The sequence below is a fragment of the Hirundo rustica genome, chromosome 4 (assembly GCF_015227805.2).
Source record: "Hirundo rustica isolate bHirRus1 chromosome 4, bHirRus1.pri.v3, whole genome shotgun sequence".
Classification (NCBI taxonomy): domain Eukaryota; kingdom Metazoa; phylum Chordata; class Aves; order Passeriformes; family Hirundinidae; genus Hirundo; species Hirundo rustica.
Genome location: NC_053453.1, coordinates 54733967 through 54760387, shown reverse-complemented (window position 1 = coordinate 54760387; position 26421 = coordinate 54733967). Strand labels below are relative to the sequence as shown.

At 42.1% G+C, this 26421-nt stretch overlaps 1 protein-coding gene across 1 annotated transcript; it reads left to right on the top strand.

Moving 5' to 3' along the window:
• The first annotated feature begins 1006 nt into the window (after nucleotides 1-1006).
• On the top strand, nucleotides 1007-24259 carry ISX (intestine specific homeobox). The gene is made up of 5 exons (XM_040062978.1): nucleotides 1007-1297; nucleotides 8482-8724; nucleotides 19211-19362; nucleotides 23213-23329; nucleotides 24023-24259. Exons 1-5 carry the CDS (start codon nucleotides 1126-1128, stop codon nucleotides 24257-24259), a joined length of 921 nt encoding a protein of 306 aa, XP_039918912.1. The 5' UTR covers nucleotides 1007-1125.
• Nucleotides 24260-26421: the final 2162 nt, after the last annotated feature.

The following is a 26421-nucleotide window of genomic DNA, read 5'->3' as shown; positions in this document are numbered from 1 at the left end:
AGCAGGAGAGGGAGAAAAGACCGTAGCAATTTAAAAGGTGAGGGACAATACCAGAAGGCGGCAAAAAATGTCCCTGGGGGGAGGGAGAGGGAAGGAACAGGAGTGTATCTAACCACATTCTTCCCAAAATAAAAATTAACAAGAAGGTAGAAGCGGCTCAGGAGAGGAATCACAGGTACTCACCCTCATTAACCAGGAAATTTCCCGCTGTGCTGGGTGCCTAATTGGGAGGCATAAGCAACTGGTGGGATGATTATCAAGCTAGCTTGCCTCATAGCTCAGGATGGAAACAAAATAATGTTTCCTCTTTTGAAGCATAGGTGGGGGATAGAGGGCGCTAATTCCTGTTCCTACATGTGTTGCAAGGGCCATTTCTTTTTCTCTTGCGACTGATAAGATGGGATGATCTTGAAAAGCACCTGCTTGGAAAGTTCAAAGGGTTTTCACAATAGAAGAAAAGAGAATCTGAACCAAAGCTGATGGCTAGGAGGGATGGTTGAAGGAAAAACCTGGGAAGTGCTAGTGAGGAAGCTTTTCATATGTGACACCTCCTTGTATGCAAAAGAAGTTAACAATTGTCTCTCTTGCTAGTAGACGGCCCAAGGGAGAAGTATTTGTCCTGCCAATTATTTTCTTAACTCCGTAATGGTGCAAGTCGAGTGGGCTTTTTGCAGGTTTCAGCCTGAGAACAGAAAAGGAAGATTACTGCCCCACAAACCGAATTCACCAACAAGAGCCAACCCTTCCAGGGCGTTTTTCTCCTGGGTCTGCAAGAAGTACACCTCGCCTGGAATGGCCATACGATTGTTCAGAGCTCCGCAAACCCGAGAGACAGGGGGAATGCTCCGCAGTGGGTGGGGTTGGTTCAGACTTTTAACCCCCACTTCTAACACCGTCTTCCCCATGAGCAGGGAGTGCAGGTCCTGGTCCCAGGGTGATCAGCAGCGAGGAGCAGGCGTGTGCTGAGTTGCGGGTCGCCTTTGTTCTTCCTCCCAGCGCTGCCGCGGGTCACCCGGGCGTGGGTGGGGAGGGACACACACCATCCCAGCCGCATGTTCCCCGGGGTGCTCCGACACCCAGGCAGCACGACAGCACTCTGTGTCCCACGGCCGCTTTGGCAGGAACATGACGGATCCCCGGGTGTGTGCTGGACAGAGGAAGCCCAGCCTGTCCTTCTCCATTGAGGAAATCTTAAAGAAACCTTCTGCCAGCCCTGCCCTGAACAGTGAAACCGGGAACAGAAATAGCTACGCTGAGAGACCTCCGTCCCTAAAAGCAGGGTCACCGGTGGCCTTTGGTAAGTACCAGTTATAACACTTAATGAAAATGCTCCTTGCTTTTTTGATCCCTGAAGCTTTCAGGTTTAATTATGTAGAATTTTTATTCTTTAACTTTTGTAGGAATTTGGGATTTCCTTTATCAGGTACAAATCGTTCATTATCTATACAGAAAAAATATTTTAAAAATAATTTGCTTTCAACCTCGCAGTAGCTTGGACTGGGGTTTTGTGCATTGTAAAGTCCCAATGTCATTGGAGAGGTGAGTATGCAACCTGAAAAGTTATTTCAGGGAGCTCTCTTCAGTGATGAGTGCTTATTGTAAAAAATACAGCATCTTTCCTTTAAAAAACACACAATATTCTTGTTATCTGGTAAGGGGGAAAAAGACAAATAAATGCCTGCCATAAGAAGGACAGGTATTCAGACTTAGGAAACGAGCCTAAGACTGCTGCAATTTAACAAAATTTTTGGAGTTTCGCTTATATCAAGAGTTGACTGTTGTCTGGAATTACAGCCAAATCTCATATCAGCACCCTTTTCTGATAAATTTGACCACTCATCCTCAAGCAGAGAAATGATCTGTAAAGGTAATGGTAGCTATAGGAGTGTTAGAACCCAATTGCTGGAATAAGAAAAGAGAAAGCATATTTGTTTAATCATTTCTTCTTATCGTCATGGACACTAGGTTCTTTCATAAACTAAATATAAACAGCTAGGAGAAAGCTTGGCATGACTTTGATTTTAGCAAACCAGCAAGTGCATTAGACTTTCTGACTTCAGTTTTCACAGTTTAGTTACTGTGGCCTTGAGTGAACTTTAGCCCCCACAGAAATTGTCTCCTTTTGTTAAACAAAGAACAGCATGCAGCTTTTTCTGGATTTAGTACTTTTTCATCTTTTTCAATCTGCATTTTCCATGAAAAAGAGATACTTTATTTATACAAGCAGATCCACTTAAACAAAAAATTACCTGTAGTTTTGACACAAAATTTTCACTCACCTCTCACTCATCTGCTTTCAATAAAGCTTAATGCTACACTTTTTTTTTTTTTTTTTTTTTTTTTTTTTTTTTTTTTTTTTTTTTTTTTTTTTTTTTTTGGTAATATAGAGACATCCTTTCATGGATCAGGACCCCATTTCCCAGGACACTGGATGAACCACCCGTTAATTAGGGTAGAGAGTCTTTTTCCAAAAGTCTGTCAGTCCAAGAAACCATTGTCTATTCGCATAGTTTCATCTCTTTTTATGTCCAGCCTGGATACCTGGATTGGAAGGCAAACAAGACCTAATGGTGAGGGAAATTACTCCCTAGTGTAACATTAGTTTCTGGGGTTGGATTTAAGCACCCTAACACTGACTTAGTCATGCTTCGCACAAGATTTGGACTTCTTTTTGTTCATCTGTGACACAGGATAACTCGTCTCCTTCCCGTGTGGCAGTCAGCCCACCACTCACCTCACAGCATTGGGGCTGAATATACAGCTGCTGCCTTTGTGCCAGTAACTGTAGCTTTCCATGGAAACTTGTGTATGGGGAAAAGAGATTGAGTTCTGCTGGTTTTCCCAGAACCATAAGATAACTGGGGTTTGGGGAGACCTCTCCAGGTCATCTGGAGGTACAGCTTCCTGCTCAAAGAAAAAAGCTGTTTTCAGTGATAAAACGAGGTTGCTGAAAGCTTTGGCAAGCGTTGCTTGCTTGTTTCGCCACTGGTACTATTGGAGGACTGGAGCATTTGGTGGTTTCCTTAAGTTGCTTTTGCCAACTGGAACTGGGCAATCAGTCCTGAAAGAAGCAAGAACTTGGTAGTTTGTAGGGGTGGACAAGGACATGGCTGATGCTGCTGCAGTGCTAAAGGAGTTCAGATGCCAGGTTGTGAAGGGGGAGAAATGCTGCTGTGAGCTCTGGCGATTTGGTTTTGTGAGCTGAACGTTCTTTCCTGAGGGCCTGTGGCAGTCACTTTGTGCCACTGGATCCAAAGTGAGACAAACAACACCACTGAAAATTCAGTCACTTCTTGTTCACGTGGGCTATAGAACTGCATTTCAACAGTGTGAGAGTGTTCTCTGGGAAAGGAGACAGGACTTTTTTATATTAAGTCTTGTTTGCAATCCATACATTGAAGCCTGGTTTTACTGTGTGTCTTAACTAAGTGTGTCTTGCCCACTGAAAGCACAAGGGTTTGACAAATCTGCATGCAGAACATGGTGGGTTTCTGGGACTGCACTACTGCACTGCAAGTGCAGCCTCACCCCAAGTTGCTCCACCTGAGCATACAGTCAGTTTTTCATCTTGAAAGCAAATGCAGGTAGAGCCACCAGTCTTTGCCTTTGGCTTTGCTTCACCACCTTCACACCAGAGAGAGACTGTAGCGGTAGCAAGAGAATATAGTGACTCTTCTCTCCCCTGCTAGAAAGCAAGGCTGGATTCAAAAACTTAAAGGGAATGCAGAATATTAACTAATGAAAACATTATATACAAGTGAAGATTCATGTAGTTGTTACTGGAAGTGGGAAAACAGGAAAGCTGTAGAAACTTTTCAAAATGTTGTTGTGCTTTGTTTTTGCAATTGATTAAGGATGTTTAAAAAAAATGAAAACAAAGCTTTTTCACTGTTTGTTTCTTATCTAACAATGTGGTACCTAAGTTGATTACCCTTTGCTTTCTGAGCAGAACTGTGATTTATTCAGGTAAGTTTTATTTCTTTCAGAAGTGCAGTACCCTGTGCTGTATTCCATCTGAGTCGTTCAGCTTCATGCCATATAACACTGCCATTTAAAAAACAGTGTAAATAATCAGCTGCATCTAGTATGGCTCAGTGCTAGCCAAGATCAGAGAACTGAAATGAGCTAGGGAACTTGCTGGAAATTCCAGTTTGGGATACAAGTCCAGCTGCTTTCTCATAGCAGTTCAGCAGCAGCAAAGGAAGTACTACAGCTCAGGGCTTAGTTATATCTTACTATGGATTTTAAGAACATTCCCCACAATCCCATATGGTTTTTGTCTGATCAAAGCCATGACACATATGAGAGACAGGAACATCCATGTGGCACCACATAGGCTACTATAAGGTAAATACTGTGGCCAGAAATGACCATCTGATGTAGACAGTCTCAGTACCATGATCACACTTGTCCTGAAATCTAAATCTAGCCATTATGAGCTGAGGATATGGGTGGGAGCAGAAGATGCAAAATGTCAGAAATGTTTGGACTTGGTGGTTTAATATTTGGGCTCAATGATTTTAAAGGTATTTTCCAACCTATGATTCTAAATGAGGGGTACAAACCAAGATTCACAAGAAAACCCATGGAGGCTAGACCAGATGACTTCTCAAAGTTGTTTCTAGCAAATTATTCTGAGTCTCTGACAAAAAGGACGTTGTGATGTACCGTGCAAGCATCTCAGAAAGAGCTGGGGCTTGATCATGTATGGGAAGACCTCTGGGTCTGAGTCTGAAGTTCATATGTTTTTGTGAGTGGTGTTCCAGTGGGACTTGGAGTAAGGAGTGTTCTCTGAAGCATTTGGCTTCCCAGTTGCAGTGTTAGTCATAGGGGAGTTCACTGCACAAACACAACAGCTAGAGGACCTGGAGCTGTGGTTGTTGAAGCCTGTTGAAATCATTAAAAGCCTCTTACCAAATTAAAAAACAAATAATGGACAAGAAGACATTTTAGTATGCAGTCCGTGCTTTTCTTCTCAACCTTTTGTCACAATGCCTGGAAAGGGTAACCATGGCCTTTGCAAGGAACACAATTAAACTCCCAGGGGGTGCTGATCTCCTCCCTTGTGCCAAGTCTTTCATTTAAAACACAGAAGAATATCAGGCCTATTTCAGAAAAAAAAAAAAAAAAAAAGTTCTGAAATTCCTGGGAACCTGATTTTAATGTACTTGAAATTACATCTGAAGTGATTGCTCATTACTCCCCTGGTTTCTGACAGTGAGGTTTCACCAACAGATCTTTTATCAAGACAGGGAAAGCCTGGGATGAGAGTTTTACACCTGGGAAATTAATAGTGAAAGCAGTAACAGGTATGGTAATTTCATCATTCTGCCTGTGTTACTCCATCATGTAAAGGATATGCAAATTAATAGGAATACAACCTCCACTTCACACACAAATGTCAATATGGTGATTGTTCACCTTTAGCAACACTCCACCCAGCTTTATCACTAAAGAGGAAACAAACAGAAGGAATTTAACTGAACAAATACCATCTGGCCAATAAGACCAATTCACCCCACCTATTATAAGAAAAAACAATAAACCTGGAAAGCAAAAAAATAGGAAAGAAAGAAAAATATGTAGAAGAAACAGAAAACCAACACAATACAAAGATGCTTTTGTTTCTCAGTGACAGTCTTCCCTGTTCACAGCCTTAGTAAGACCCTAAAATCATAAACCTTGTGCCTCCACAAGTCTGTCTCTCTCCAGTGATTACAACAACTTAGGTCATCTGAAATAACCTCCTGCTTTCAAAGTCAAACCCTACTATCTTGGCTGGAATTGTCCATCCTTTCCTATGCAACTGAAAGTCAAGACAAAAAGACCGTTTTGAGCCCCAAGTCAAAGTAATTTCTGTGCATGACAGTAACAAGTATCTCATGTTGTGCTTGGCTGAAATGCCAAATGTCATTTCCTTCTCTAGGGGGAAAAAAACCACTACATTCCCAGGAGGAAGTTTTGCCCCACGCCAGTTCATAGCTGTTTTTCAGAGCTCCGTGCTGGAGTCACATGAATGTATACCAAAAAAAATTCAAGCTGGCCTAAAGAGCAACCACTTCACACAGTCTCTTTGGTCGTAACAACAAACACCAAAGAAGGTTGCAATGCAAACAGGACTGGGGCTTCTAACTCTCAGCTATGTGCTGTCAACTCAATATCATCTACCTTCACTCTTATCCTCCAGAAAAATTCCTTGATTAATTCACCCTATCTATGAGGTTCATATTTCTTTGATCTCAACTAACAGATCCTCCCACTCCTTTTCACCAGTTCACAGAGACATTGGCATTTTCCCATCTGTCTTTCATTTCCTCCCTGTTCTTTCTACTTCAGTCTGTAATTGCCCTATCCATGCTTATATGTAACTTGTGCTCATCTCTGGGGTATGGGAGCATTTCAGAGAAAAATTTTGGGGAGGAAAGTTGTTTGTAAAGATAAAGACATGAAAAGGTTACTCAAAAACTGCTAATATTTTAAATAGATAACATTTGAACAATTGCTCTTTATTGAAATGAAGCTTTGGCTAATATTTGGAGTGCTTACAACTTTGTTTTCTTCATGTAAGTGTAAACCCTCTATAAAATTCCTGTTGTGTGGGCTCTTAGTGAGGGCAGAGTCAGAATTGGGTACTTTGTCTCCAGATGTTATGATAATCATTGCTACAAAGCTGCTTTCAAATAGAACTTGTTTGTTTGAGAAAATAAATCTCAAACTAGTCTAGAAAGTTAGACGTTTTGCCAATGCCAGACATGACAACATATATATTTTATTTATCTATCTATCTATCCACATATATATATACACACACACACACAAATATATGTAAAATGTATATTAAAAAGTGGAGCCTCTTCCAGTACAGCCTGTAGTGGGTCACACCTGCTGCCCTTTATATATGAGAAGGAAGAGGGGACCACCCACAGGTAAAGCAAACCCCAGAGCCTAGATGTGGGAGACTGTTCATGAGTGCAGTCCATTGTTACATTAGGATTTTAATGTTCTTTGGCAGTAATAGCAGACAAACTTGCACTGTCATATTTGCTCCCAGGCCATGCAAACCATGAAACCTAAATTCCCCAAATGGTATGTTTATATGTTGCCTTTTACTCTGGCTTTCCAAGCAAAGAAACCCAGGAGGGGAGGAGAACTAGAGCAAACTCTAGGTTTGCCATTAAAGCAGCACAGACACAGATGTCTTATCTCTGAAGAGTCAACTGAGCCATGATTGCAACTACCAAAGGCAGCACATCAAACATGCAGCATCAGGGTTTATGGCAAGGCTGTAATATTGAAAAGGGAGGTAGAGAGTGGGGTATTAGGTGTAATTCCCTTGGGATGCTAACAGCCACAGACAGCCCACTGCCGTAAACCGCGAGCCTTCCCAGCGTGGTATATTTCAGTGCATGGCTTTGCAAAGTCTGTTCACATTTATAAGGAAGAGTAAGAACTCATACTACATTCATGAGGGTGGAGAAGTCATCTGGAAGATCTTTGTGGTGTCCCTGCTACACACTGAGGTAATGGTGTTAGTAATAAGGCAATACCATGACTGAAGAAAGATTGTGGCTTCTGGAGCCCATTTCCTCAGCACTTGGGGTCAAGTGTCCTAGCACATGTCATCACTGGTTGTTGCTGAGGTTACCTAAGAGATTGTTTATAATGTCCATGCTCAAATCTAAGCTAATGTTACAGCTGCACTTCGTGAAAAGAGGCCAACACACGGTTCTCCTGTTTGTCCTGTTAACAAAAGTATGCAGGTGACTTCATAAAGATGAGTTGGCTGTCAGTGCCTTCCTAGATATCACCAGCATCACCTGTCACAAAGGCAGAAGGGAAATGTTGACATGAGGGCAAAGGCTGCCTTTAGAACTGTCCTATGCCTAAATTAGAGCAGCAGGCAGCCTAGATAGAGAAGAAAGGAAAGAGGGACCTGAAATGGAGAAGACGCTGACTTTTTAGCCTATTCATTGGCCCATTTTCCTACAGGGTAGATGTACCTACAGGGACATTTAAGAAAGGACCAGGCTTTTAAAAGTATTTGGCATCCAGCAAATGCCATGGCAATCTTGTTGACAGATTTTCACAGCAGCTCAATATCCACTTTTTCTTCCAAGTTCTTCAAAAAAAGTGGCCACTAATTTGGATATTGACAGAGAAGTTGAGATTTCTCAATCTTTTGGTTATGTTTCTTTATTGTTACAGTCCTTTTTTAAAAATCTCTCATAAGGACCATTGAAAGTTTTATGGTGGAAGGAAACAGAGAACAGGAAAGATTTGTGGCTCAAATTCACCAAGATCCTGTGTCTGCAACATGAGGTAATCTTGGCATTGAAGTACAGCACAGAAGGGTTAGGGCCTTTTTAAATATGATCAGGTTTGAATGGTACAGTATCCAGACCACTTTTTTCACACAAACTGGAAGGTGCACTGAACAGTAGCTACTTTATTCAAAATTGTCTTGTGCTGTGTCCTTCACAGACTCCACCAGCCAGAGTCAGTCTGACTGTGACTTACCTTCAGCCAAAATGCTTCTTCGCACCACATGTGCTACACCCATGGCCAAAGCAAGGAGAGTGCAGGCAACTCACTGCAGAAGACCTAGTGCCAACCCAGTGTCCCTCCTGGGTGAGGACAGGGGACGTGAACATCTGGAAGGCAAAAGAAAACATGAGGAAGAGGAAGATCAGCTATGTGGTTTCCCAGTGGACCATCCACTTCATGGTGAGTGCCTCTTTATCCAGACTTTCCCCTTCAATTCCCCAAAATACAACTCTTATCTTACAATTATGTACATGGTGATACCAAACAACAGACATTACTAATGTTTCCATTGGCTGAGTCACAGTAGATGGTCATAGCTCCTGGATGAGTCACAGGTGCTTCATTCTTGCCATCAAAAGACTGAAGAGCCGCTATTTGAGCTAAAGTTCCAGCTTAGTCCTACCAACTCTGCCAATGTTAGCGGCAGGGAGTGCTTTGGGTGTTTATTGCCCTCCTGCTTGGGATGTGAGAAGTTACCACGTTCTGAGCCTCACTGCCAGGGTTGTGCAACACCCAATCCCTGGAAAATGAGCATTGCACAACGTGGGGAGAGAAGCTGGTGGATGAGCTGAGTCAGCTCAATGTGTTCTGTACACCTTGGACCCACTGTGCAGGTGATGAAGAGGTCATCGGCATGCACACAGGCAAACTGATGACATGCAATAGATCTGGCAGGATGTGTCAGGCACAGTTTTCAATTCTGGCCATATTGGTGAATCTGCTAATTTAACTAGTTATGAGCACTGGTAAACAGTGGTCTATCTCTTAGCCAAAGTACTGGACAACACAAGTATCCTTTTCCAGTATATTGCACAGAGACTTTAAGCTAAACAGGATATGTGGTACCTGAACAAGGTAAGTTCCTAACAGACAGATGGCAATTAATTAGCAGCATATGACAAAAATTCCTCTAAGTTCTTTGAGTTTGAGGAAAAGTAAATACAGACATTCATACTACACTCCAGAAAACAGGTTTTCACCAGCAGCAGAAAGGTGGGTTTTCATTAATTTGTTATTATTTACTCAAGGGAAAAGAAGGCGCTTCATTTAAGTCCATTGAAGATGGCAGATGTGGGGTTACTCAGATGGCTTTCCTGAAATCCACACATCATCCTTGCTCCATACTCTGCAAGCTAGCGGGAGAAATAACACTTTCTGTGACAAACATTTGAAAGAAAATCCTTGTTTCTGCCACTGCTGCCATGGTATACATGAGTCTTGTGACAAATTGCTGTCACCTCCTCCTCCAGCACGAGACAGCCATCAGTCTTGATGCAGGGAGAAGCCTTGTAAGATAACTGGAAATTTTAGCTTTCCTCTGCCCTGTAAGCTGCACACAGCTCGTGACAGCTGGGCTAAATCACGTTGCCTCCTCATAGAAGAGCCAGAGCTGTATGTCTCTAGCTCTCGCAGTTGCCACTGAGTATAAAAGTAGAATATTCACATGTGAGGGAGTCTTCAGGCAGGAGGATCACACCACAGCTGCGAGGTGGCTATCCTGACTTGGCACTTAGCTTCATTGACTAGCGCCATGGCGGGTCCCAGCCTCATCAGTAAAGCAGGGGAAGACACATGTAATTATCTGCACAAAAATGAGCAAACATGAGCAGCCTCCTTCAATGGCAACGTGTATTTTAAAGGCATTTTAAACAAAATCCTTCTGTTCCCTGGTCACAGTGATGTTTTGAAGTCATGCAGAGGTTTAATCATCTGCCATTCTCTAGGCTACTGGTTCCTGCAGTTGCCGAGCCTTTCATAGAAACTGGCTGAAGGAGGGATAATCTTAAAGCACTGGATTGACGTTTTCCCCCTGTTCCCCATATGCAACCAATGATGTTTTGGATTCTGTTCATGCACTGTGTCATTCCTAGCAGAGAGCTTGAGGCCTGGGTTTAAAATACTTTTCTGTGTCTCAAGTTTCAGCCTCCTTCTTCCACTTTACATTAGCGGGGAAGAGCTGGCAGCTCATTTTCTCCTGCCTCTGTCTGTGGCAAGTATCACCTTTCTCAGATAAAGTCAGCAACAGCACCTGCAGGAATGGTAGACTGCATCACCCCTGGAAGTAGTCTGTAGTCCTACTGACAGCTCAAGCTGATAGCAAATTAACTTCTTTTTATGCACCCATCAGCTGCGGGGTGCTTCAGACATGCTTTTGGCATGGCAGCTACAGGTCAGTTACGGGTCCTCTGACAAGGCTCCTTGGCAGTCCCAAATGCCCATAGCATATCCATGGAGGTGTCCCCAGGACCTCCCTCACACCCTCACCAACAGTGCCTGTAAGTCCTCAGAGGAACAGCACCAGCCTCAGCAGCAGGAGACCTTTGTGACGTGAAAAGACATCAGAAGCCCTTGGTGGGGTATTCCCTGACCTCTCTCTCTCAGCACACATCTATTGATGCAAAACACTTTCATGATTTGTGAGGAGTGGCCCTGGGCTCTATCTAGACACACACACCTGTTTAGTTGCCAGGGAACAGAAGAAATCAAGTGTGCTCTAAGATCACCTTGGAGGTAGGAGGGCTGGGCTTTGGTGCTATTTTGTAGAGGAGGAGAAAGGTGAAGAGGAGGCTTTGACAACAGCCTCCTTCATGGGCATGTGGTCTGAGATAGCAAGAGCACCCTACTGTGACCCCGAGTACGGATTTGGAGCATATTTCCAGGAAACACTGTAACAAGTCCCTAAAGTTTTTCTTTTCCTACAAAATGGCTTCTGCCACTAAGCGGTTTAGAAATGCAGTGCCATTTAAGCTAAATAGATTTATGCCCTTATCACAAACCACTTGCAGGAAGCAATGCGTCTTGTACTTTGAACTTGGAGGCTGCATTGTAAGCAAAAAAAAAGAAGAGTCCTCATATGCTAGAGACGTGCTGACACTGGCATTTAGTTTTGCTATAAACCCTTATTTGAATTTGGGTGCCTTCATTCTGAATGCTATATGCTTTCACCTGTGGCCTGCTGCATGAAAAGCTCAGCAGAGCCTTTTCAGAAAACCTGGATTCTTGGAAAGCAGTATTGATAAAGCCTGTTTTAGAAAGAGAAGCATCTTTGATAAAATCTGTTTTAGAAGGAGATCGTTCTAAGGAAGGCCTTACTTTGGAGCTGCAGGTTCAGACTCTGTTTGGGCCAGCTTCTGTGAGATGAGTCATTGCAGCCCCTTTGCCGTGTGCAACCACCATCAATGCCAAGGTATTCAAAACTTCAGAGCAAGCCAGGCAAACTCTTGTGGTTGTTGGTCAGCCTCTCAGCAGCCTGTCTGCAGAAACACCCGAATCTTGAGCTCCCACTTTCCTTTTAATTACTTCCTTCTGCTCTCTCTGACCTCCCTGGGACTTGGCTTGCCAGTTCAGAAGGGTGGAGCACTGGAGCCTGAGACGATAACATACCCCCATGCCTGCCTGACCTGCGAAGCTCCTGGTGGAGATTCCCAAGTACAAGATCCCAGCCTAGTTTGGATCCTTCTGGACAATCATTTTGCAATGTCTTTTACACATGCTGGGTCTGATTGTATACATTGGGCAGGTGTGCGCTGTAGCTATATCCAAAGGCACTGTGTGTGTGTGTCCAGCATTGCACACAGATAATGGTTCCAGTCTTCTGCTCAAGCAAAGGAGAAGTCAATGCCTTGGAGAAGCCAGGTAGCGGCATTACCTTCAGACACTGGTGGATGTGTGGTCTTGTGGGATTTCTTCTTTGGGCAATAATTCAAGGACAGCATAGATCATGCTTCAATAAACAGAGCTCCTAATGCCACCAGAAACTGAGGTGTTTAGGCTGTGGATCACACGTGGTTCAGGGGTTCATGTTATTTCCTGTAGCTTGTGTCTTCATTATTTGCTGTAGAGGAGGCTGCCCTAATGAGTCAACATCACCCAAATATTTCCAAAGCAGAAATCCTCTGCACATTGCTGACTGAGAGCTCAGGGATCTTTTTATTAATCTAATTGTTTTAGTGTTATGATATCATCTGTGATCCCAAAACATATTGATGAATTCTGGTGGCAATTTTCAAAAATACAACAGAAAGTATAGAGATAATCTCAGTTCTGGAGGAATTCCAGTATAGGTCATGTCCCCTCTGTACAGATGCCAGTTGCAGACATCCTTAGCTGAATGTTTATGTTTTCTCTGAAGTCATAAATTCACTTGTACTGTTCATTTGTGGACAATATGGTAAAATCCACATACCCCTGTGAAACACCATGGTTTATCTCTCACAGAACAGTCTTTCCCCCAATATGCTGACTTACCTTAATGCATTTTTGAAACACCCAAGAGAAAATGAAGCACTGTGCAATCACAATTCCAGATAAATATCGGCTGCCCAGAATACGCCAGTGGGATTGTGAGAAAGGGCACAAGCATCACATTGTCCTGCAGAAAAAAAAAAAAAAAAAAAAAAAAAAAAAAAAAGGAAGCAATTTTAAATGAAAAGGAAAAGCAGAAGAAAAAAAGAAATGCCCATATATATAATCTGGCTGCCATTAGCTGTCTTACCAGCCTTTTGTTTATCTGCATGACTAGTCCCTGTAGCCTTGTGTCTCTAAAGTGCAGTGTTACTCTGTATACACTTGGAAATGCCACAGATCATTGACCTTGTTTTGGTGGGTTTACTTGAGGTATTGTTGAAGGCTGATTCTTTTTTTTCCTCCCTCTTTGAAGACTTACTCTTCATAATGACACCCTGGATATTAAATGAAAACCTGAATCCTTTACTCTCACCCTTCAAACTCCTTTCACATAGAAGTCTCACTGGTACGAGTAAGCACTGAATAAAGCAAAGCTGTCAGCAGCTGGGGACTATCATAAATTCCTTTTGTGTTGTTTCTTCATGGCTTTTGGCTTTGGAGTTTTATTTGTTTAAAGCAAATGTTAACAGTCAATGCTTTCCTCAAGTAGCCCCTTCTTTCCTGGGAATTTTGGATCCAAAGGGTGCATTACATAGGACCCAGAGGTTAATTTGTTCCTTCTAGTCGAATCTGTATAATGCAACCACTTGTAAAATTGATGGCACATCATGATTAGTTTATTTCAAAGGTCTTAATGAGTATTTATTGGCTTCTCCAAAATTGTCCTAGAACTTTTCATTAAAGCCCCAGGATGTGGTACTGTTAATTACTGTTCTTTGAAATTGAGGGCAGGACTTTTGCCTACTTTTTTAGCAAGCCCTTTATGCTTAAAGGGGAAACAGCAGAGGCAGAGATGTAAATAGACATTACTGATTGGTGTCTAGACATTTGCAGGAACAAATAACAACAAAGAGCAGGAATAAAGAAGAAAGTCGGCTGTATGTGCAACCTCCAATAAGCTCAGCTTTCTCCCTGTTGCAAACGGCTTGTTCCTCTCAAAGGTTTTGGACCAGACACTGCGGGGAGAGTGGTGGGGAACCTGTTTTCTTTGGTGAGAACCATTATTGATTTAGGCTGGCCACTGCTTTTCAGGTGAGGTTTGACTATAGCAAACATTCACTGAAATGAATGTGTCAAGTGTCGAGATTGAGATTTAGCTGAGTGGGGAACCTACACATGCATCTACCCCAAATCCACATTGGCCTGAAGGAGCTCATGAAGGTGCAGGCTCTTTGACCTAGGTATGGACTTGATGGTTTGCTTCATCCTTCAGATATTCTGCTGACCACTGGCTGTGCCAGAGTTATGCACACATCATTTCAGGCAGCAGCATTTGTAGACACTGTCATCACTTTGCTGGGAGACAGGAAAGGTTAAATTCACCAGGAGCTCAGGTTGATGGTGAGCACGATTCTCCACAACAAACTGTCCGCATGAATGGTTTCATACATGCTGTCTACTCCTTGCCAATTCCTCTGACAAGCAGACTTAAGAAACTCCCCTGACCACCGCTGTACAGCCTGCTTAAACAGGTTTCTAGCCGGGTATTTTTAGCAGTCCTACTCACACCCCCTGAAGTCTGTACCTCTCTGCATTTCAGTTGTGCTGTCAGGTGATTAGGCACTGTATTCAGCACCAGCGTGGAAGGAGCTCTATATGAAGGAGCCTTGGACTGAAGGGAGGAGGTCAAGACTTTAAAAGTTTGAGTTGTGGTTCTCTGAATTAACTTTGGCAATGCCTGAACAGGCAGCAGCTGGATGCTAAATGCTGTGTTTCCCTAGCAGGAGGCCCTATCTGGAGCACATTGTACCCATCCAATTAGGATCAGTCTCATTGGTTATGCGAGTCCTTCTTAGGCTGAAAAACCACTTTAATAAAGATTAGCCACACTGCAATACTCATGCCTAAATATTGCAGCACAAGCTCTTTAACTAGGAGAGGGACTGCCATGGGCACGTGCCTGTATACAGACCAGCAGGTTTTGTCCTGCTGACATCTGCACTCTGTAATAACTGCAGGTTTTTGCTATGGGGCTGTCCGCCATGAGCAGAATGTTACCATGAGAAAACAACATTCAGAAAAGCCACGAGAATGAACTGGTGGGAGACCCACATATCTGAATTACAAAGAAAAGAGAGAGAGAGAGAGAGAGAGAGAGAGGAACTTCTCTGAAAAAAAAAGGTAAAAAAAGGATGAAACAGAACTTAGCCAGATGTAATGAGGCTCTATTTCAAGACCACCTGAGTTTCTTTCTGAGAAACAAATGATACAGTCAACTTTGTTACACAGAGAAAAATGTATTTCTGAGGATATATAGCTAAAGCCACTTGTTTGCTTATGTAACTGCTTTGTTCTTGTCAAAGAAAAAGCAGAATCTTTGGATCTGGCTGTCACATACTGTGAGAGGGTGTCTGTCCAGAAATGACAAAGCAAGATAAACTGATCCCATCAATCTTCATCTACCTAGGTTACCTACTTCAAGGCAAATATGTGCTAGCACTGATTTCCAGCCCTTCTCCTGCATTTTTAATTCCTTGTCCCTCCAGTGTATGGCCAAAGTAGGCTTGACACAGTTGTAGCTGCTGCTGGGGTAAGTGCAAATGAAGGGTGCAGTTGCAGAGATCGCCCTGAGGCAGCATTTTTATAACTGGTTCAGATATACAGCTAAGAAACATCAGTGCAAGACATACCATAGGCAATTTGCCTGCTGCAGAATGTAGTCCAGAATAAATTTGCCCCAAGTATGGCATTATTGTAGCTGTGCAGCTTTTACTTTAGGAACTGCAAATGTTAACAAACTTCTACAAGAAGTAGTCATCAGTATTGATTTGCTCATACCTCGAATTTCTTGAGACTGTGTTACACTGGACAGTGAAAATAAGCTGCACTATGCTAAGCTAAAACTGTATATAAGCAATTGCAAATCAAATGCTTTGAGCTGTGCTTAGTTTAAGGTCTTAATGCCCTAAGCTCCTTTACTTTTTAGGGAAGGAATGATGGGAGGGCTTTACTTCATGTGTTTATTTGAGAGATTACATAATAAAATAAATTGTGAAAGACTATCTTGTCCAACCCCAAATGTAAGCAGGGCCAGCTTAAATCAGGTGGCTTAGGGTTTTGACCAGTCAGGTTCAGAGTATCTGCAAGGACTGAGACTTCACAGCCTCTCCTGGCCCACATCAGACTACCTTCATGATGAAAACGTTTTTTACCTATTATGTAACCAGAATTTTCCTTGCTGCAACTTGTAGCCATTGATTTCATCCTTCTACTGTGCGCCTTCAAGAAGAATCTCTATTTCTACAAAGTTCGTATGTTCCAACTTGCTTCAAGTCTGACCTAGTAATAAAGCAAATCTGCAGAGGACAAATGAGCCTGATGCTGAATTTAAAGGAGCTATACTGCTTTATCAGCCTGGAGAATCTGGTCCTTCCAATGTCAACAGTAATACAATGTATAGACAGGTGTATCTCTAAGCATCTGAAAATGCTGACATATTTAGCTGTCTTGTATTTTCAGGCTTGGTTTCAGCGGCCAGCTAACCTGCAAATGACTTTCACAGAGCATAAAAGCACACTTGAATATCCCTGGCTTCTACATAAAAAATAGCTCAGGAAACTCAGAGAGAGTCTTATTTCCCCAGAGACTCTAGAGCCACATTTGAAAAGTCAAAGTTACAGTTCCAACACTTCCTAGTCTTACATCTTCCACTCACATTCTTTATTAGACTGTAATTCTGAATGCTGTTGTTTGCTATTGGATCTCTTAGCTGAGTTCCCAAGGCAAACAGAACAATCAAAGCTACAGTCAGAAAAAGTTTCATCTTGCGAGAGAAAATGTTAACATAGAGTCCCAGATTTTTTGCATTTCTTAATAGTTTTTAAAACAATTAAAAACAGAATGACTTATTGAAAAAAAAAAAAAATACACTTTTCTATATTCCCTGCTGGCAAAAGCCTTGATTAGTTAACAGGAATCTATTTTGTTAGCAATTTAATTTCATATCTAGTCAAAATCAGAGTTTGTCTTTCAGTCTCTACTGGCCCATAACTGACTTCACATTACTGTATTTTGTTCAGTCTGGGGAGTTTTGACTTTGCAAAGTCTGCTTTTAGTAGGATTGATACTTCTGAGCACTGTGCAGCCTCCCACCCCCTTTAAGAGTCTTGTCTATAACACAGTTCACCTTTCCAGAAGGGAACTTGTGGAGGATTTAGAGTGAACTGATAGTGAGATTCTTTTGCTCATCACCGAGTTATCTGGGTCATTTTCATACCCAAGAAGCTGGTATAAGACAACAGAAACTTAATGCGCCTGTTCTCTCTGAAGCCACGCTCTCTAGTCTTGGTGCTGCCATTTCTCAGGTGCCAGCAGGACAAAATACAGTAAGCCATATAGTAAATGTAAGGTGAAAAGCCTCCGAACAAGAAACAGCATTATGAACTGGGAACCCTATCACATCTACAGGGGATGTAGTGTCCTAAGATTTCTACTGCCAGCACTGATATTTCCCGTTTCTTACATATAGCAATAGACCCCCTTTACAGTAATCTTTTGAGAAGTTTGAAGTAAACGTAATCAGGGCTTCTTAGGAGAAGGTGCCCTTTATACCTTCTGCATAAAGGCACATGACTGTTTCTCATTTCAAAGCTCTGCCCCAGAAATGCCAGCAAGATTCAGTGGAAATAACATTTTTCTCTTGAGTCTGATGCCAGCACTGCAGTTTAATGACTAGTACTTTGATAGGCTGGTAGAAAGTCTAATGATACAGATTTAACTGTGTTGGGCAGCAGCTTTATTAGGCTGTTTCTGAGACATGGTAGTATTGACAGTGTTTATGATAGATGACACTCCTCAGTTATTCTTGCATGACTGGTTTCCTTTTAAAGTCCCCAAAAGGTTTGGGAAAGATCAAATATTCACAATGGTATCATGTCCAGGCTCCTTCCTACCAAGTCGATGAACAGAATATCTTAATCCTTATTTTCTGTGTCAACAGAGTCACAATGAGGTTTCAATAACAGAATGAAAAATGTCATTTTCTGGTTGGCACAGAGCCCACTTTATATTGGCCTAGGTGTTTAGTTACCTTTTCACTGTTTTAGCCCTCCAAAGGATGCTAATGACTGAAAAAAGGGGAGAAAAGGTAGCAAGTCTCTTTGAGGGGCTAAACTAACCTTGTCTGGTTAATTGTTCCCATTAGAAAGAGTATGCCTCTAGTTACGTAGTATGAATTGTTAGTTGTCATCAGAGGTGGAAGACCAAAAGCAGCCATTCAGAATAGCAATTTTCTCTAACAACACGGTTTCATTGACAATTACTTCAGGTCACTGAGTGGCAAGCTCATCATAGTCACTAAAACAGTATTAGAATTTTTATGCACATATCAGATGCAGTTTTCCAAGCTCAGTAAAAAAAACCCCTGTGATTCACAATGCTTGGGGTGTGGCTTTTTGAGCTGGTCACTCAATGTTAGCTGGAAGATACTCCATTTGTACATCAGAGAAGATTCCACCTTTTGGATGAGGCTGAACTCCACATTCTACAGGTGCTTTTTCCTCTTCCTTGCAAGACCTTCAGCATCATTTTGGAGCAACCGAGACCTCATTCTAACTTACATCAAGTGCTATACTGAGTTCATGATCTAAATAAAATATCCTGGTGTAGGAGGGCATTTTAAAAACACTATAGAAAAGTTGAGGGAAGCATGTTTGTGTTCACACAACAACAGGTGAAGAAAAGGAGCAGTCTAGGAGTCTCCTTAGGAATTCACAGCACCTAAACTTCCACATGGGATTTAAGGCCTTATTCTTAAGGTTAAGTTCTGTAAATTAAGCTTGTTTACAAAGTCCCCTGACCACGGTGGTACAGTCAGAAAAATAACCTTTTCTTTGCAACTGCAAAGTTTAACAGCTGACTATCCCTGCTGCTGTATGAATGGTATAGGAAGAGAACAGCAGTCAGTCAGGGGTCAATGGTTGGTCCAACACTGAAGGACTTTGGTGACAAATGCGTTGCAGGGCTGGTGTGGTTAAAAATACATAGGCGGTTATAGCTGTTGACATGCAGTGGATCCATGGAATTAGCAGTGCAAATGGACACTTTTGACTCATTCCTTTAATGATAAAAGAGTTCATTCATATTGTCTGCTAGAGAATGCCAGGAGCCAGTCACCTATGGTAGGTACACGTCTAGAAGGTGTTGTAGATGCCGTCCCAGCTGCAGAGCAATTTACAGGATTTGCTGCATCTCTGAATCTTCTTATGGTCCTGTAGCCTTTTCCTGTAAAAAGCAATATGTCTTCCATTGTTTTTCACAGCTGAGAGGAAAGGGAAACGAAGAATCCGGACAACGTTCACAGCTGAGCAGCTCCAGGAACTGGAGAAAATTTTTCAAGTGACTCACTACCCGGATGTCCATGTTCGCAATCAACTGGCAGCAAAGATAAACCTCCCAGAAGCCAGAGTTCAGGTACAGTGTGTCTCCAAAAGGCTACGTTCACTGCAATTCATTCATTATTTGGCATTCTTAATAGTTTATGCCTGGGTGGTAATGCTAATGAGATATGTGACCTCTCTCTTACCCTACAGACGAGGCCAGTATCACTGTTCTCTTTTTACAAATAGGGAAAGAAGTATTTGTCACCCAGCTGTGACTAACCAAATGGAATTAATCAAAGGGTTAACAGGAGCTCTAAGCATACTAAATGCATAGCAAATAGGAGTTACAGATGGTTATGAGCAACCTGTTGGACTCTGTAGCAACAGAGCAGCCACTTATGGAAACATTTATTAATCATTTATCAACCATTTATGGGCTAATATTCATCCAGTACAAACTGTCATCCACATCCATCTTCCACAGAGTCTCAAAAAATGTGAGAATAGTTGCCAAAATAGAAGTGCTTCTTAGTGTTCTGTATTTTGATATCACAGGCTATAAATGCACTGGCTATAATTTCAGTGCACAGAAACTAATCCGATTTTGCCCAGTTATAATATAATGTTGCTGACTGAGCTAAAAATTGACCCCAGATTCTTACTGCATAGGAAATCTGCTACATTAAAATATACATACTACTCTGTATTGGCATTTGGTGTTGTCTACCAGGCACTGTGGTGATGACTTTTGCATGAGGCAGTTTCTGCACTTGCCCCAGTGCTATGGTCATTGGTGTACTTATATATCCTTCTCTAACAATCAAAGTTCAACACAGAGCTGTTTATTGACTATGACATGCCTGGGACTATTGACTAGCCATGATAATATTGCTTCATCGTCGACAGGGAGATGGAGAATTGGACCTGCATTGCCACAATATGCCCATTAGCAATACTGGTACGCCAACAATGCGTTTCCAACAGCATAAAACACAAGCTGGGTTGCCAGTCAGTGTTCTCCACGGAACAATGGATCACATGAAAGAACTGGAGATGTTTCTGTTAAAAAAAAAAAAAAAAAATCTGTATGGGGAAAAATAAAAATGAGTTATTACGGGCAACATCAACCTGAGATGTAAATGAAAGAAGTAAAAAGTCCCTCATGTATGAGGTGCAGATGGCAAATTCCCAATTCAGTGTTATACATGACACGGGAAATTCTGTCTTTGACCTTACCCTGGCTGATAAAGGTAAAACAGCCACAGAACTAAAAATTAGCAGTAACTTAGGTTTGAGCTACAAGTTACAGTTTTGACTGGCTGCATTTGTCACACAAATCAAATAGCAAACAGGGAATTTGCATGTGCTTTTGCTACTTTGACATAATAGTTTTGACAAGTCAAATCACCTCAGAAATATAACTTAACTGTCAAATAAGTAAGTGAGCAGCCATTTGGTGACCAAATGAAACCCTTTATAACCATGAAAAATTCTTCAATCCTCCAAGAAAAAAGTAATCATTATGTGAAACAGCTTAAGTGCGTATATGAAATTGTATAACTGCATGTGAAACGGAAAACATTAGGAATCCTGTATGAGTAAACATGACAAACAAGAAATTTAAAAATAAATAAATAAAGCAGGAGGGTGCAGGCCAAAACTTTGGTCAGAAAAAATAAGGATCAAAAACTCATTAAAAGTTGATTAAGAACAAAAAAACAAAACCCAAAGTGATCAATTATATTGATCTGTTACTTTATAGAAACAGTAGAACTGTCAAGGATAATGCATAAATGGCAAAGATGTTCAGTCATCATTTCTGCTCTATCCTTAGAAATAGGTAAGGTGGCAACACTTTCTATAAGGATAATGTTGAACAGCAGCTGCTGCAGACAGATCTTTTTTAATCTACACATCTAAGTAACTTACGTCCAGTGGTTCTGAAAAAACTGCGCGAGAAGCAGTTTGGGTCATCAGTGTTGATATTTAATCAGTTCTTGGGCATGAGAGACATTTCATTCCAGGGGCCTTGAAGAAATCTAATGTTGTGTCAGTATTTAAAGTATTTAAACAGGACAACCAGATAATGACTAGGCTGTCAGACAAACACTGGTTTTTGGCAAAACTGTGAAAAGGACTGTATACTCTGTTAATGGAGAGTTAAAGAAAAGATAACATATTTAACGCTTATCAGCACTGGTTCATGAAAATAGACACTGCCAAACACTTCTTTTTATGGTGAGATTATTAGTGATGGTTTTAAACTGAAAGAAGGTAGATTTACTTTGTGTGTGAGGAGGAAATTCTTTATGGTGGGATTGGCAAGACACTGGAACAGATTGCCCAGAGAAGTTGTGAGTGTCCCATCACTGGAAGTGTTCAAAGTCGGGCTGAATGGGGCTTTGGGCAACCTAGTCTAGTGAAAGATGTCCCTGCCCACCACAGAAGTGTTGGAACAAGATTTTCTTTAAAATATGCATTCCAACTGAGACCAGTCTATGGTTCTATGATTCTGTGTATTTGGTTCATAAAGGTATGATACGTGCAGTAGACAGAGCACGAGGGGTTTAAAACACAATTAAAAGAACTCATGCTAGGTATTGAGAAATCATTTTAGACGTAAGGGTGCTGGAGAGCTGGTTGGGCAAAAAAGAGCAGTTTGGTCTGAAAAGTGTTAAAATCTTTGCCTTTAGTTAAAAAAAAGCAAGTCCATGAAGTGAGAACTTCATCCCATGTGCAGGTTTTAGAAGAAGCACTTCAGAGACTGAATGTTGGCTGGAGTGCCCCCTTTGCCCTCTATCCCTTTCTGAGTATTAAATTGTGCTGTTTCACCTTGTAACTCCTGCATGGTAGAGAAGGAATGGAGAAGTTCCTACAGACTAAGCAGTTTCCAGACATATGCAAACCCAGATAAACAAAACTGTCCTCTCAGTAACCCCAGATACTTCTAACTATCAGCAATATAGCAGCTAACTATCAGCAATATAGCAAAGGGCTCCTGACATTCCTATTACTTCTTGGGTGAGAGATGTAGAAATAACTGAGCTGCTCATTATTTCGCTTGAAATACATAATGTATTTACATCCAATAGTACCTGGCTTCCATAACTAACACTTTGTGTTCACGTGAACCACTTGCTTACATTCAAACAGCAAGTACCTTAGCAAGCTGGAAACTGCTGTTGAAGAGGTCTTGAACTTTTCACAGCAGCGCAGCAGGATGCACAACTGCAACTGCACAATAAATACATTTATGCCTCTGCCGGAGGGCAGACTGGTCAGATCAGCTGACAGATGAAAGAAATTCCCTGGAGAAAATTTCTTTCCAGTGCAAAAGAGATGGCAGACAACATACTTAGATTGCTGAGTGATCCCCTTGGGTCTTTCACTTAGGTCCCTTGCGTGAATTTCCAAATGCAACCAGCTAAATAAATATAGGTAGAACCCTGTTACTACATCTCCACTGGTGACACACTTTTATTGCAGCCCAGAAATTCTCAGTCTTTGCTCAGTCTATTCACTTGGAAAGAGGGTGGAAGAGCTTTGTCATGAAATGTCACACCATCTAGGGAAAACAGAGAACACACAGAGTACTGTGTGCATTGACCACTGCACATCTCTGAACACAGAAGGATCTACTCTCCCCAGAGAGCCCTGGAAAACCTGCAATTCTGTCTTTCCTTGAACAGGGTGATCCTATTTCTTCTGTGAGCCACAACAGAAAACAGGGTATCATAGCAGTCCAGAGATCCCATATGCTAGGCAAAGCGAAAAGTGCTATGTCAAACCCAGTGGTTTACTTTCTATTCGGCCTCTGGTTCTGCTGAGCTGGAGGTCAATGTTTTCTGATACTCAGAGTTTAGGGAAAGTTGTTGGCTGGGAGAAGTTCCTCCTTCATATTCTGTTAATTTCTGTACCTTTTCTTTCTTAACTTTATCCAGATCTGGTTCCAGAATCAGCGAGCAAAGTGGAGGAAACATGAAAAGTTCAGCAACTTTGGTGGCCTTCAGCACCTGACAGAAGTTGATTTTGTTCCTGCTCCCAAGTCAGATATCACAGTGAGTACCGGACACTTTGTATAAAGCCACTGAGTGAGACCCAGTTATCCTTCACTAGGTAATCACTTCACCAGCATTCTCATGGGACTGTCCCAGAGAAGGAGCACCAGGAAAGACGAAACTGGCAATATGATGATAAGAAATCCCACCATCAATCCATTGATCAGATAACACATTTCTTCATAGAAATAAACCTGTTTCATAAATATTCTGTGAGGTGTCTCTTGCAGGGTGGTCCTTCCCCATTTTGCTTGTAAATCACTTTCCTGTAAATCATACTGTGATTCAGAGTGTCTTTATAATCAGAAATTTCCTGAAAAGGAGGACCTAAGACATTTGCAGCCACAAAGCCATGCTCCTTTACAGGCAGTATCCCTTTACAATATCCAGCCTTGGTTAGGCTGACCAGCACTTTTTGCACTTTACCGGTGCTTTAGAAGTCCAGGACTGTTATTTTTTTAGGCTGCCACACAGGCTCTTTCCTGGACAGGGTTTTTTTCATGGCTACAAAAAAAAAGATGTATTGCTTTGTGTCCTGGTTGACAACACACCACTGGGTTTTAGGAAGTCTGTTTTTCTAAACTTTTCTTCTAAATTACTGAGCACTGGGGAAAAAAAATAAGGTTGATTGTAAATTTCATCTAAGTACAAGTCCATACTGATTCACTTGAGGCTATGCTTTTTTCTTGAAAGGCACCTAGCTTGATGCCAAGAAAGCTCTCTGCTTCCTTTCCTGCCATTGGATACTACTCACCACTGCAAGGACAGCTGACAACTGCCCGGCTGCCCAGCACGCTCTCCTTCGCTCCCCACCACATGGAGCTGCTGCCCTTCCCAAAACCATACTTGCTCTTCAATGTCCTGCCCCCTTACGGCTCGCTGCTACCCCACAAGTTGGAAAGGAGCAGCATCTGTGCCAGCTCCTCGTAGAGGAGACACGGAGCAGTGGGGCCTCTGGGGAATGCTTTCTCCCCATGTCCTCCATGAGGGTGTGTGGTTCCTTGAACAAACCTGCTGGGGTGATGGGTGACAGTGGTGCCCAGTCACCACGCTGGAGGAGTGCTGCCAGGAGTTGCCACAGCCAAAGGGATGTGGGCAAGAGGCACCAAGGACCAGAAGGGATCTCCTCATCTCCCTTAGGAGCAGCACACTCCGTGGAAACCCAACCCTTCAACCAAGAGCCCCTGCCCGGCGGGACACTGCACCACGCAGCCCTGCAAAAGGACTGGGATTTTACTCAGCTGTGAGACATTGGATGACCCTGTTGCACTGACGGCTTGGGGCAGGAAAGATGCTTGGAATAAAGTGTGCATAAGCCTAAGGTCCAGACAAAAGTGCATTTCTCTGCAGGTTTTGGTCACTTTCTTCATACATTCTGGTCTTCATGCGCTGGGCTGCTGCAAAGAACATGTGTAGGTCAAAAATCAAACTTTCAAGATACCTTTTTTTTTTTGTCAACGGAGGGAGTGTTGATTTGCTGTCTGTGTTTTTGACTTGAATAAAGGGGAACAAACACAATCTGAGCTGAAATATGACAGTCTGAGCTCTGGATTTGGTACTGCAAGTCTCTGGGGGCAAGAGAATTCTTCAGCTGGTTAATTAAAATGCTTATGAGGAAGCCTCCCATTTTTTGACCTAAATTAAGAAAGCTCAAAAATTTCCTCAGAAACAATAACAAAAAGAGATAGCCTGAGTTTAATCTGCTATGTCTAATAGGTTGATATGACCCCACAGTTTAGTTTATTGTAGATAAATAATGAGATCAGCCTGCTCATTTACAAAATGTCTCTATCCCTGTTATTTACATAATACTCATCCCCTACCAACATATGGTGCTTTTGTCTCCTCTGCTTATTCAGGGTCCAATCCTGCTTCCACTAAAGTCTGTACTGTATATACTGTATCCTTACTTTTACACATCTTCCCCAAGACCTTTTCCTCATACCTGCTTGGATCTGAATTCCCTATCATCTTCATCCCTGTCACCTTATCAGTCACCTGAAGGACGCTCAGGTCAGATACAGGGCTAAACTTCAGCTCCAGCAAAGAGCTTAAACACCTAACTGATTAAAATCAACACAAGTTTGTTGTGATGTTTACCTCGTGCAGCTTCAGATGACTGCATTGTAGCCACACACACTCTCTCAAATTAAGGACTTGATCTTAATTTAAAGAAGAAAAAGTGATCACACTAAGGTTTCTGAATTAGGTTCAATTTCTGCCTTAGTGCAGTTTCTGGAAGGTGAATTGTTCTTACACAATGATTATCATAATAATCTAAAGCTAAGGGGTCATGACTCTGCGCAATTGCCCAGGGATTCCGGCCAGCACCTGCATTGAGATAGCTCTTCCTACATGAATGTTTCTTTGGCCTTAAGGAGGATTCTGGGACAATCACAACATGACCATTTTCTTTAGTCAGGATATGGAGGTAAGAAGCTTAGGATGCTACTTTTACATTGTTTCATACTCTGATGCTTCCACGTAATACCAGGTTGGACACACCAGTGCTTAGAACATCCTCACCTCTGCAGTTCTTCAGATGTACAGGATTGCTTTGGGAAAACATATCTTAAACCTGACAAAGAGTTTCTTGAGGGAGAAATCATCCAAGGAAGCTGACTACACAACACATGAGTATAGAAATGTAGTCATAGTTTCATCCTAACCATCTTCACATTGATGTCAAGTGATTCAAATGACAGGGTTTACAGGCCTCCTGGGGCAGACTCCTGCAGTCTCACAGCATGACATTCCAATTGCATATGACAGCTTCAGCCTTTAATCTTTCCTAAAACCCCTTGTGACCTGAACAGTTTCTCCTCCTGGCTTATGGACCTGATTCCTGTTTTCACGCTGACTTTTTGATAAAAGAAAGAGAGTAGGAGAACCCAGGGGCCTCTAGAAAGTTTTCCTTTTATGGTTACTGCCATTGTTTTGTGGGGGGTGGCTAGAAAAGAGAGCTGGGGTCTTGAGGAGGTTGTTTACTTTTAAAGGTTTATCTTTTAAAATTTTTTTTTCCTCCTATGTTTACCACATTTTGATCACAGTCAAAAAGAGAGCATGCAGAGAGGATGATGCCTGCTCTGCAA

What these genes read in the sequence shown, in the direction of transcription:
- ISX (XM_040062978.1), top strand. Translation starts at nt 1,126, where the DNA reads ATGACGGATCCCCGGGTGTGTGCTGGACAGAGGAAGCCCAGCCTGTCC. An exon ending in AGGGTCACCGGTGGCCTTTG is followed by an intron (nt 1,298 to 8,481) that starts GTAAGTACCAGT and finishes TGTCCTTCACAG; the next exon opens with ACTCCACCAGCCAGAGTCAG. An exon ending in CTCCCAAGTCAGATATCACA is followed by an intron (nt 23,330 to 24,022) that starts GTGAGTACCGGA and finishes TTTTCTTGAAAG; the next exon opens with GCACCTAGCTTGATGCCAAG.